A 13,929-nucleotide genomic window follows, 5' to 3' on the forward strand; every position below is an offset into this window, starting at 1 on the left:
AACGGGTGTTTAGCTAATCACAAAATAAAATTAAAATAATTATTATATTTTTGAAATGATACCCAATCATATATGTTTGGTTTGTAAGTTAGTTTAAGTAAGTTTGTTAGTAGCTTTAAGCCTTTAACATTTTCCATTAGTCAAATAAAAATGAATTGTCAAAGAGTCCCGATGATATTTTAGTAGAAATTGATGGAAAATTATAATCTCCCTTCCAAATAATCAATTTCATGATTTATATTAGATATTTATGAATCTAAAAGTATCAAGAGTAATACTAGAAACACAATATTTTCCCGAACTTCTTTTACAATTGTTGATGTAGGCACATATAGCTTGTTGTTATTAGAATAACTTCACTTTTATCTAGATTCTTTTTTTTTTTTTTTTTTTGCCCTCACACCGTGTATTCTCAGAGCTTTTAATCAAAGACTAATCACTGTTCGTGCCGGATGGGCCCATGAAGAAATAAAACGCTGGTTCAAGAAATTCTTTTCAAGATGCAAGTAGCTGGACTTGAACTGGGGAGCACACCCAGTCGAACCGGGGAGCACACCCAGTCGAACCCCATACAAGCACTTTGAACCGAGAGCCTAACAGGACATATAATTAAAATAAAGTTGGCATCCTATACCTTTTTTATTTCCACTAATTATAAATATTACTACATAACATCTCTCCCCCGGGCTCGAGCTGATAGAGGCCTCATGTTCCCCATGCATCCAGCTAGATTCACCAGGTGGTGAGATCCTATACTTATTGAAAATTTAAAAAATGGAGGTAAATAAATGTTAACGGATAAAGTGGACCTATCCATTCAATTCTTGGGGAGGCCATGGGACTATGGCCGCAAAATTATCACATTTATTTAAGGAAAACGCTAAGTTCTCACATTTATTCCAAGCCATATACAAGGTACCGTGGAAGCAAGAACTAAGAAGTTCAAATGTGAAAGCTACTGAGATTCAGGCTAATGGTCTATCTAAATCCCTGAACTTATCACATTCTACCTGCCTTATATATAGACCAGGAAGTGTCTCTCTTCCTCACACGCTCAAAAGAAGAAGAAACACACCAAAGCAATCATGTCAGGAAAACCTAAGAAGATAGCATTCGGGTATGGTGGGGTAGTGATCACAAGCAGTAGTGAGGGCAACTCAAGCAAAAAAATGTCGAATAAAGCGATCACAAGCAGTGGGGGCAGCTCAAGCAAAAGAGTGTTGAACAAAGCGACCGAATTAAATAGTTCATCGCGTATGATCTTCAAAGACAAGCACACTTCATGTTCAAGTCATTTTGCCAAGCAGCATAAGACAGAAAAGTTTGTGGACAATAATAGTGGAAAGTTGGGGTACAAAGATGAGGCCAAGTACACAGCTGGTCTCAAGTTCAATGACAGGGTACTGGGGAATACCACAGAGTTCGAGATCCAAGTCAAGTTCAAGAAAACTATTTATCCCAACAAGAGTGCCTCAAAGTTCAACAATAAAGAAATTAACTATTACTAGGTTTCCCTTTCTATTCCAAATATAAATAAATAAATAAACTATTGCTAGGTTTCCTTATTTACTTGGTTTTTTATAATTTATAGTATAACAGCTCTCTTGCTTTGCTATGTCCTTTAAAGTTTAATGGTTTCTCTCTCATATGGGGATTGGCTTCTGATGGAATTCATTTTTCTCCTTTATTAATGTCAAAGTTGTAATTTTTTTTTTTTAGTGAGTAATGTCGAAATTGTTGTATTTTGATGGACCAAATTAGTTATGAATTTGATCCGTGCATATATATATATATATAATTTTTTAGTATGTTGATTTGATAATAAAGATCTATTATTAAAAGTGAATGTCATATATTAAAAATTTCTTAAAAAAATATTGTTACAAGCGGAGGAGGGAATTTGAAAATTTGAACCCTCTTTCTACTCATAAATGAACTATTCAATGTCTCAAGAATTGAGAGTCAAGCCCTACGAATTTTGGTTGGAGTTCTCTTTGTCTTGATTCTTGATGCCCAACATCAATTAAGAAACTCAAGTCAGGATGTTTCTTCAGAATTTAAAACCCAACTGCAAAAGAGGAGGAGGTCTATACTCCGTACACCTCAAATCTCTCTCACCTCGTCCCCCAAAGTGAGATTCCATTCATGAAACTCCACCAACTATATCAAGTGATTTCGATCGTATTCTTTCTCCTTACCAAATTTGCTATCGTCTTGGGCACTCTAGGATAAGTTATTATCATCAAATTTGCAATTGTCTTGTGCCACAACTTTTTTCAATCTAATGAGGTAAGTATTAAAGCTAGGAAGGTTTTGAAAATTTTCACTTCAAATTTAAAATTTGGCTTCTCACAATGTGGAATCTATATTTTAAACATTTTTAATTGGCTTCTCACAATGTATTTAGATTATGTTTTCTAAAAGGAGTTTTCAGAAAATTGATAGATTTTGAAAATTTATCAAAATTTAGGAACTTATCTTTATCATAACAATAATGAGGCCTATAAATTTGTCAAAACTCTTATATCTCTAAAATTTAGGAACTTATCTTTATCATAAAAATTCTTAGGCTTCAATTTTGAAGCTTATACTTATCATTTCCATCATTATCCCCAAAAAGAAATTAGTTTTTTTTTTTATGAAAGAAAAAAAAAAAAAAAAAAGAATCTTTCGCATGTAATCATTGACCCCACCCACTTGAAGCTGGAAAACTCGTGGAGCACCCTTGGGTGCGTTAGGGCTATCCACATCGTGGTACAGTATTTTTGTGAAGTGCACAACTCGAACCAGGCAACTCTTAGACCCGCAAGTGTTACCTAATCCAAGACTCCTACCAATGCACCGCCCCCAAGAGCAAATTACTTATTGTCTTCATGTCACTTCTTTAAATAAATATATATTAATTTTTTCTCAAAAGTAAAAAATGGTCTCCTAAATATTTTTGTTCTTTCAATATTTTTGAAATCATTTTTTAAAAGTGGGATTCAAACATGTATACATAAAAAATTATAAAATGTGTTTATCACACAAACTGTTTTATATATCCAAAAAAACAAGTCAACAAGTATTACCCAAAAATTAGTTTTCACATTCAATTTAAAAAAAAAAAAACAAAACAAAACAAAACTAATTTCACACTATTTTAAGAACAAAACAAAAAAATTCCCATAAAAAAAAAAAACAAAACAAAATCCAACTACAAACAAGCCCTAAATAAAAAAAAATGGGCTATTAAATGTTATTGGGCGCAAAAAACCCTAACTCATTTGCTTGTCCCTTTCCTTTTCTCCGCCAAATTCTCTCAATTTCAACCGTGTGCCGCAACCCACTTCTACCCTCCTCACAGGGACCCCTGCTTCCTTTCCTATCATTGTTCACGTTGGGCTCTGTAGAGGTCAATCTCTGAAGTTTTTATCTTTCATGAGTCTCATGACCACTTTTATATCTTCTCTCTTCTCTCTTTTTATATATAGACATGGCCTAGTAGTAACAGTTCAACTTTAATCACTTAGAGCAATTTTGGTGTGGCACACCAAAGAATAAAAAGGCTAATAAGTAATAACATTTTTAGAGCAAGTGGAGTTAATCAACTATGAAAAGGCTAATCTTTTTAACCATGCTTTCTCTTTTTCTTAGCCGCACAATAAAAGAATCCTACTTTTCTAAGACTATTAATTAGTTCAAAAATGTGACTTTAAGAAATTGCGTCAGCTCACACCGAAAACTCCTTTTTTTAAATTCAGCCAAAAAAAAAAAAAAGGTACGGCTTTGACTAATTAAAGTCGCACTACACACACAAAAACTAGGAGTCCGTTTGGATACAACTGAAAGTTGAAAACACCGTAAAAAAATAATTTTTAAATTGGTAAATAGTACCTTGAAACCCACTTTTAATTAAAAAAATTGTTGAAAAGTACGTGAACAGTGCGCGCACAAACGCTGAACGCTGGGCTATCCAAACCAACCTTAGGACTTGGAGGCTGTTTGAGGCAAATTGGTTTGAAATAATAATGATAATTATTTCAGAACAAACATCATAATAGATATTGAATTATCAAAAAAAAAAAAATCATGGTAGTGAAAATTTAGATGAAGTTGGTTAGGTGTTATGACATTGTTTTGAGAAATCTTGAGATATGATTGTGAAACCATTACTTAGTGGTTTCAATTAATGGGTCGCATTCCTAGAGGAATTGGGAAAAAAGGAAAAGAGGAGGAACCAACTTAACAATGGAACTAGGACCATGAGAAATACCGTATAATATTGATCTTCATTATAACGGAAAAGTAGCACTGGGGTGCTTTAGTTAATAGCATAGTATTACGTTAGAGTAGTTGATAGTTGATACTATGATGTTTTGATGTGTATGTTGATATTCATTTGAAAACTCACCGTTATAGGTTCTAGCTAGTGACTTTTGGAGCACACAGTGGAAAAGGCTTAATGTAAGTGGGACTTACACGCTACACCCTTTTGCATTATCAATATTTGTTGGTTAACCCATTTGGATGTTCAATTTTAATATTTCTTGAATGTTTTTAACGCATTGGAAGTCTCTTTACATTTTTATTGTTGATATTCGTGACCCTTTTAGTTCATCACTTTGTTATAACTATTGAGCTACTGTCTTTGTGAAATTAAATTTGATCTTGTTTATGTACTCCCTTCATAAAATCCCTTGCCATGAGATAATTTCAGTGACCCCGCCCATGGGGGTGCAATACATAAGCCATGATTTGAATCATGTGTTTGATGTTGTGGATGTGAATGTTGGGAATTAGGAGTTGATGGAGGCTATTTATTTTTCAATGACCCTACCCGTGGGGGCAAAACACATGAGTAACTGTCCATGGAGTACTTCTTGAGAATTTAGGATTTCAAGTGTAATTTGAATAAGATTGCTTTTGCAAGGAATTATCTAGATTTCTTGTTTATGTATAAATCTTGTGGAGTTTAGAGCAATTGGTTACTTTGGAAATTAGACGATTTATCATGTGCTTTTATTTTGGAGACTGAATTTATTTGCTTTAGAGATTTTCTATTGCAGATAATATATGGATTTCATGGATTGAAATTTTCAGGCATTACATTTATGGATCCCATCGGGCTCTAGACTAACTTTAGTTTACTTGTACTATACACATACTTGTCCAACTCTTATATTTCTTGTATTTCATTCATATGTCTTCCTATATAAAGGTGCTTCCTTTACCATTTATTCGCTTAATCACAGTGCTTATCATTTTTTCCCCGGTTCATATATAGACCAGCAAGTGTCTCTCTACCTGATTCGCTCAAAAGAGGAAAACAAAAAAACAATAATGGCAGAAGAACCGGTATATAGAACCGGATTAGCTATCGTGACAGAAAGCAGTGAGGGCAGGTCAAAAGAAGAAAACCAAAAAACTATAAGGGCAGAAGAACCGGTATATAGAACTGGATATGCTATCGTGACAGAAAGCAGTAAGGGCAATTCAAGCCAAAAATCTCTGAATGAATCGAGTAAGGTGGAGACTCCCAAAGACAAGTACAGTTGGACCCCAAAGACAAGTACAATTGGATGTTCAAGTAATTTTACCAAGCAGCATATAAGGCAGAAAAGTTCTTTGACAAACATAGAGGATGGTCTAAATTTACAGCCTTATGTTTTTTAATGGTCTCTCTCTTGGGGATTAGATTGTAATGGATTTCATTTTACTTTGATTAATTTCTTAGCAGTATTTTGATGGATCTAACTAGTTGTGACTTTTTTGTTTGATGGATCTAAACCGTTTTATTTATTGGTATGAGACTTATGGTTTATCATTTGTGCCTATATATATGTCAAGTATAGCAGGAATTTTGATTATTGAATCGAAATCAGAAGAACTAAAGTGAGTTTTGTAGATTATCTTTATGGTAAAACCTAGAATATCATCTCTTAAGACAATATGTTGTGTGTAGTATAACTTGCCTCATTCTTTCTTAAAAGTTATCCTAACTTTTGAATGGAGTTGATGGTGTGCATTTTTGTTAGACTTAGAATTTCATCATCTCTCCTCTTTGTTTATTTGTTTCTTAAAAAAAAAATAAAAATAAAAAAACTGAATTTTTTTTAATATATTTTTTTTTTTTGGAGAATCCAAAGTGTCCAAACTTAAGATTATATGACTAGTACTAGAATTTAGAGTGAACTTTATATATATAATTCAATAGTTAAAGGGAGACAGAGCAAGTGTCAATTAGTTGAAGTGTTGAACTTCTACTTTATTATATTTTGTACTCCAAGGCACTCGAAAGGATTTTAAATTAGTACAATGATATGGACACAACAATTTATTCTTCCTTTTTCTTTTAACAATTGTAAATTTTGATTATACCAACATCACTTTCACAAAGTTTTAACACAAACATCATCATTTTATTAGTACTAATTAACATATCCCTCATTAGTATTAAAAAAGATTATGAAAATTAATGCTTTCTTAGTGTCTATTTGGGAACAGCTTATTTAGTTGAAACTGAAAATTTTTTACTGTAAATACGGTAAATAAAGATAAAAGTTAGTTGAATAGTATAGTGAGACTCATGAATAGTACCAAAAAGTGCAATAAGACTCATAAATAGCAGCAAAAATGAGTTGGAAGCCCAAATAAGCTAAAAATTTCAGCTCATCCCAAACGCATACTTGGACTTGTTATTTATTTTATGAATCTAAGTTGGCCACTAACTCATAGAGAGTCTCTCTCATAGAGCTGGTATCTCATGCGCCTGGCATATGAGAGATTTTTCCCTCTCATAATATAGACCACAAATGTGTTGGATTGGAAGGGTTGATGGATAATATTGGTATAGTTAATTTTTGTTATAGAGGAACTCTCTCTATAGTTGGTCTCAGAAAAGAAAGCTTCACTTATTTCCAAAGGCTGCTATAAAGAATTATCTGATTTTGGGTTTGGATCACTCTCCCATTATATTTCATTCTATAGGAGAATAGGGAGGTTTTCCTAAATGAAATATTTGGGATAATGCCTGTCTATTGGTCTCCTTGCCACTATGCTATTAAGATAAGAACTTTTAAGGCTGAAATTAAGAAATGGAATTGGGAAACATTGTATCTATACCTGAGAGAATTAAGTCTATCAAGCTTAAAATTGGAGAAGTGCAACCGCAGCCTCTCTTCCAAGCTAATGTTAATTTGGAAGTGACTCTTTGTGTTGAGGTGCAGGTTTTGTAAATAATAATAATAGTAATAAATTGTCCCAATACTAATTGAAATCTTAAACGTGAAGTGGGCTTATCCATTAAATTCTCTGGGAGGCCATGGGACTCTTTGACCGCAAATTTCTCACATCCATTCAAATCCATTCAATTCAAGCTTAATCAGTTCCATGAACCATGGAACTGAGAAGTTCAAAAGTTGTTAGGAAGATTGAGTCTATCTAAATCCCCGAACTTATCATATTCTAAATGGCATATATATAAACCAGCAAGTGTCTCTCAACCTCACACACTCAAAAGGAAGGAGAAAAAACAATGGCAGAACATAGAATTGGCTATATTGGGGTTGTGACACCAAGCAGTAAGGGCAGTTCAAGCAAAAGAATGGCGAATGAATCGAGCGAAATGCAGAGTTCATCGCGTATGATCTACAAAGACAACTACAGCGGCTGTTCAAGTAAGTTTACAGAGCAGCACAAGGCTGAAGAGTTTGTGGACAAACATAGTGGAAGGTTGGGGTACAAAGAAGAGCTCAAGTACACTTCCACTAACAAGGTTAATGACAAGGTTCAAGGTTATACCACTGAGTATGAGACTCAAGTCAAGTTTAAGAAGACTGTTTACCCCAACAAGAGTACCTCAAAGTACAACAATAAAGGGATTGACTACTACTAGATTTCTTTATTTTCTTGGCTTTCTAGATCTACAGCTCTCTTGCCTTAGGTTTTCTTTTTTATAATGTGTTCGCTCTTTCTAATGGGGAGTGGCTTGTAATGGATTTTTATTTTACATTGTGAATAATGTCAAAGCAGCATTTTGATGGATCTAACTAGTTGTGAATTTGGCTTTTGTGTGGATTGCTTATGGATTGCTTCTTCTTTTTTAACACAACAGTGGGTGATAATTATCTAATATATGAGATAAATATTTGGTGATATATAAACTAAACCATTTTGTAGATTGGATTGTTATTCATCATGTATTATCATTTTTGCCTATATATTTCAAGTATGGCTTGAATTTTGACTATCGAAAACGAAACAGAAAAATTAAAATCATGATTCACATTTTGGAAAGAAACGTCAGAATTTGAGTGTATACTACATTACTACATAATAGTATATTACGATAGATGCAGCCCAAGGCACTTAAAGTGTTTTAGTTTACTCTAATCATTGAGGAAAAAAATTTCACAATTGCATGTGTAAATTGTAAATTGCAATTAGACCAAATTCACTTTTATAAGTACCCATCATTTCATTTTTCTTTTCTTTTTTTTTTTGAAGTGGCACCACTCAGTACAGTAGTTGTGTAGCTTGGGCTTGAATTCAATTGGGAAGGCAGGGGGCTTGTGCTTTTATTGGAGGAATGGTATGGACGTACGAGCCCATTCAAGCTTAATTAGAGTATGACTAGTGATTTTTTTTTCCTGATCCAGCCCACACATGTTTACAAAAGCTCAAAAAGATTTACAAGTGCTTGATTCAAACTTAATCGACACAAGCTCATGATTTTTGTGATCGATCCATTAGGGTATATTTTATTTTTGAGGAAAGGGTATATTTTAATTAAAAAGCCTTATAACACAACTCGTCCTTCTGAATCTATTTAGTGGAGACATCTAGGTTTAAAATCCTCTTCCACTATTATTGTGATTATTGAATTATAAATAATAATAACAATAATAAAAAATTTAAAATTTAAAAAAGAATAAAAAAAATAAAAAGCTAGAGGGGTGTACTAGCAGAAATTAAAGGAATCCTTCCAATACTATGGAAGCTTTCTTAGGAAACAAAAACATGGTATTCTCCAAGAAATTGCTCAAATATCATCAAATCATGTCTTAGACTCTTAGTCAACCACCATTATTATTGGAAGGTTGAGGTACATTTTCGATCGACTTAGGTCAATTCAGTTCAATTGGTCTAGTTCGGTCTACGGTGGTCTAGTTCGGTTCATTTGCTTTATTTTTTCTATTTAGTCCTCTACGGTCCATTCAGTCTATTCGGTCCACTTCGTTCCAATCTTTCTATTTCAGTTCATTTTAGTCTATTCGGTCCATTGTATTTCACTTGTTCCATTTCTATCCACTTTGGTCCATTTCAAATCATTTGATCCAATTCAGTCCACTCTGGTCCATTGGTCCACGTCAGTCCATTAGGTTCACTTTAGTGATAATTGCCGGAAGAGATTTGTGTAGAAAGAGAAACCGCTTCACTAACAATTATATCACATTCTCAACGCAATGTTAGTAGATTCTTGATAAAATTACATTTTTCTTATGTTATTAAAATCTTGTATTTTTTTCTAATATAAATAATAAATTTACTTACATCTGTGACTAATATATATATAGCTTTTTTAAAATTTAAAAAAAAAATCTAACTAGTGCTCATTAATGCAATTGTACCAAGTAGATGCAACATTGAAAACAAGATATTATTTCCCAAGTTTGTACACTTTTATTTTTAAAATTCTATTGTACAATGGCTTAAGGAAGATTTGAAACCCAATCAATCAATCAATATATATAAACAAAGATCTTATGTAGGAAAGTATAAGGTTCTACTAAGTAGCGCATTCTATACAAAGAGAATTAAAATATTCTCAAGTGTCACATCAGAAATAAGATCAAATTAAATATTAACTTTTTATTTCATTTGGTTCAATATTTCAAGATTTTTCTAATTAACAAATAAATATTCTTTGTATCCTTTTGTTCAATGTTTCAAAACTTTTCATCCCTCACACATACACACAAAACTCTTTGCATTTTAATTCACTATTTTCACCTTTTGCACTTCTTCTCCTTTATAAGTATTTACGCATAGCCCTTCATGTTATCCCATGTCAAATACACAGACAAAAAATGATATCATTTACTCTCAATCTTTCGACGACACCTACCTAGCTACAACCAAGGAATGAGAGCTTGTATTTTATATTGAATGACAACGGTAATTACAATTTTAATGTTAAGATCGGACGTTATGGATTTGTGAGTTTTGTAAATGATGTGATTGACTGTGGGTGTTTGGAATATATATATATATATTTAGAATTAAGAAAAAAGAGAGACACATTCTATATCAACTTTTATTCTATAATATTCTTCTAAGTTTTTTTTTTTTAATTTCTCATTACCTAAATTGAATAATTATAATGGATATATGTGTGTAATTTATAATTATTGTTTTTTATGATGAACTCATTTCTAATAAATTTCTCTAACAATTATGTTATAATACATATATAACATTCTCCAAAACCATCTTATATAAAACACTACAACATTATCCGTGCATCGCACGAGTAACTTATTAGTTCTTCTTAATATCAGAAATCAAATAAGTTATTTCATTGAAGTACAAGACTCTCTCTTGGTCAAGTTGTGCATTTGATCATTGTATAAAAAATTTAATTAACAATTCTAAAAGTGCACTTGCTACACTTTGGACCTTCATGTTTAACATCTAGGTCCTTAAACATCTTCAAACTAAAATGCAATCTGAGATGTGATCTCCAGTACTATTTCTTCCAGAGGGTATCTTGTACCTTAATTATGTTTTGTTCTTATTTCTATTTTTATAGTTTTTGTTAACAAAGTGAGGGGAGAGGGATAGTAGTAGTTGAAGGTATTCAAGGCTTCAAGCTTACAAGGAAACTTATATCTAAATTTTCGGTGTAACCATTTACCATCAATTATAGCTTGCTCACAACACCCTATTGCATGGAAATCAGAATGAAATGTGGACGCATTTTATTTCTTCTTAATTAATAGAACGCCATTGATACTTTTTATAAACATATGTAGCCATTATCCATACGAATTTTTAATATGATTGGGATTTCTGAGGAGCAAATGGAGCTTTAAGTTGGAGAATCAGAAATATATAACAAGCAACTTTCATTAATTAGTGCCACAGCACAGTTTATAATTGGCAAGACACTGAGAAGGACATCAACATTATTATGCACACAATTTACAAAATGTGTTATCAAATTCTCCTGTCTTTCATGGTTTTATGATCATCACAAACCATAACTAGCCCCCCTTGCTATGTTTCACACTACAGATTGTAACCTAGTTCATACTCGTGAAATATCTGCTGAGAGTGAAGAACAGAAGTGGATTCCCAAGAGTTTAAGGATGCTGATCTTGCGTCGAAGTCATTCGTCGACCACCAAAGCACGCCATCCTTTGAAACATTCATTTCTTTGAAACAATCAAATTCAGCTATCTGATCTTCCTGTGGTACGAAATCCACAGTTTTGGTATTAAGAAAGTTATCTATTTCAGCTTGAAACACTGAAGCTTGAATTCCTGCATTAGACTGTTCTATACCATTTGCTTTCGGAACATGAGTGGAGTCCATTGAGTTGTTCTCATTGATGAAGGCAACTGAGTTGTCTGAGGATGATATACCATGTAAAGACTTCTCCAATTCATTTACTTTAGCAGCAGTTGGTGATTCATAAAAGCCAACATTTTGTCCTTGCACAGGTTGAGGACTAGGCAAGGCATGTTCCATGAGAGGGGTATTAGGAAACTCATTTAAAGATTGCAGGTTTTGGATCATTTTTTCTTGCAAGGGATGCAACTTTGGCCACAGAGCAGGATTGTTGTAGAAAGAGAGAGGGTTTTGAAGGCTTTGAAGTTGCATATGAAGTTGAAGTCTTTCAAAAGCCGAGCTGCTTAATCCTGGTGAATATGAGTCATCTTCTTGGCCATTTGCATCTTTAGTCTCACCACCCATGGATGACATATTATTCATGTTAGACTGTTTGCGCCTTCCGAGTAATTTCTTCTTCAATCTAGTGTTCCAGTAGTTCTTGATGTCATTATCTGTCCTTCCAGGCAGTTGGGCTGCAATAATGGACCACCTAAAGGTAGATTGAAATCAAAATGAGTTTATTCTCTCAGACTATCAAGCAAAACAAGAGTAATAACTTAAGAAATTAGCCCTACAGATCATGGAGATTTAAATTTATAAGATGGAGGAGTTATTCCAGGCCAAAGCATCATGGACAAAGAAAAAGGACAAGCACTTCATGGTCAATTTTATAGAAAACCTAGAGAGAGAAAGAGAGAGAGAGAGAGAGAGAGAGAGAGAGAGAGATTAACCTGCTGCCAATACTAATATAGAGGCTGCAGATGATGTTGTCTTCTTCTTCAGAGAATCCACCATGCTTGATGTTGGGCCTCAAGTAATTCAACCATCTCAGTCTGCAACTCTTTCCACATCTCTTAAGTCCTGTGAAGTTCACCAAAAGGTCAAAACTTATCATTCTTTAGAATATGAAACCCTTTTTTTATTATTCAATTGTTACAACAAGTGGAAGAGGGGGATTGAATCCTGATTTATCTTATAAAGAAGACTAGGAAATACTACTAAACCATAAAGCTCTTGGTTAGAACATGAACGTTTGATACCCCAAGAAAAAATATTTGTTTGAATGAGATAACATACCAACTTTTTGAGGAAGAGCAATCCAGTTGCCTCCAGTTCCATGCTGATCAATATAGGCTTTGAGCTTAGCATCTTCTTCAGGAGACCATGGTCCTTTCTTCACGTTTGCCTTGTCACAACATGGAGCTCGACCCATATTTTTCTCTCTTCAAGGATAGATATGATCTAATTAAAGCTGTCTGAGATTGTTGAGAAAAAAGCTGAGTAGGAAGACCAAGATTTATAGGTAGGAAAGATGGGTTTGTGATGTGATGCTTATTAGTTATTAGGACTAAAAAGTCTTACACCTCACCCTCTCTCCCTCCTCACTATTCAACCCTATTTCTCTCTCCTCTAGGGTTTGTGTAATGTCTCTATCTCTCTTCCTTTTTGGATTAGTTCGCTCATCCATATTTTACTATCCATGCAAGTAGACAAAGTATAACACAAATTTCTTCTCCTTTTGCATATTAAATTGCACTGCTTTTTGGGGTCCAATTAGTTTATTATTTGAAACCCATTGCTGCAGGTATTTGATCAAAAGAAGGATCCATCCTTTCAGTTTGTCACTATTATCCTTGAAATGTTCCAAACCCAGCCACCCTAGCTATTTAAACGTTAATGGGTTAGACTATTAGAACTCAAAATTATTGTATGCAGGAAAATGCTCTAATTGGCTGCTATTTTCTATTTTATATGACGCATTTAGCTCTCTTTTTTGACAAGGCACATGAAATTTGTAGCAACTGTGAAAGTTAGAGTTGTAGCCTGTAGGAGCATAGGGCCGAATAATATGACTTTTGGATGCACTTTTTAGAACAATGGTTTACCATGATTTTAGTTGGGTGCTTCTTGTAATGACAGATGCTTATGAAAATGTCTGCAATTAATAGTATCATATAAGGGGTGCCTGCCCATGTTGTATGTTTCCCTTCTTTTTTTTCTTTTTCTTTTTCTCCTTTTTCCCTTTTTTTTGGAAGATATATAAGGGCACATGTTTTTGTCATTTGCTATAAGCAAGCACCATTTTAAGAGCTCAGAAAGTCTTACTAATCTCAAGTACCAAGACGCATGTAACATGCAACCCACCATTGCCACCAATTTTTTGTACCATTAGGATAGTTTAGTGTTTCCTTTACATATTTTCGAGGCACTTCTAAGTTCTAACCACAACAATTAATAATAAGAAAAATAAAATAAAAATAGAAGAAGAAGATATAGAGAGGGAGAGAGAAGAGATGTGGGTGTTTAAAAAGTCTTTCCTAGCTTTTAAGAAAC

General features: G+C 33.5%; 1 protein-coding gene across 1 annotated transcript; it reads right to left on the reverse strand.

Annotated features, from left to right (window-relative positions):
* Positions 1-11,091: 11,091 nt before the first annotated feature.
* On the reverse strand, positions 11,092-12,847 carry LOC142622486 (transcription factor MYB36). The gene is made up of 3 exons (XM_075795959.1): positions 12,673-12,847; positions 12,327-12,456; positions 11,092-12,085 (listed from the first exon to the last, which is right to left on the reverse strand). The coding sequence occupies exons 1-3, from the start codon at positions 12,806-12,808 to the stop codon at positions 11,272-11,274; spliced, it is 1,080 nt and encodes a 359-aa protein (XP_075652074.1). The 5' UTR covers positions 12,809-12,847; the 3' UTR covers positions 11,092-11,271.
* Positions 12,848-13,929: the final 1,082 nt, after the last annotated feature.

This window comes from Castanea sativa, chromosome 1 (assembly GCF_040712315.1).
Source record: "Castanea sativa cultivar Marrone di Chiusa Pesio chromosome 1, ASM4071231v1".
Taxonomy (NCBI): Eukaryota; Viridiplantae; Streptophyta; class Magnoliopsida; order Fagales; family Fagaceae; genus Castanea; species Castanea sativa.

Coding starts and splice junctions, on each gene's coding strand:
- LOC142622486 (XM_075795959.1), bottom strand. CDS start 12,808: ATGGGTCGAGCTCCATGTTGTGACAAGGCAAACGTGAAGAAAGGACCA. Junction 12,457..12,672: donor TGCTCTTCCTCAAAAAGTTG/GTATGTTATCTC, acceptor TGAACTTCACAG/GACTTAAGAGATGTGGAAAG. Junction 12,086..12,326: donor TATATTAGTATTGGCAGCAG/GTTAATCTCTCT, acceptor ATCTACCTTTAG/GTGGTCCATTATTGCAGCCC.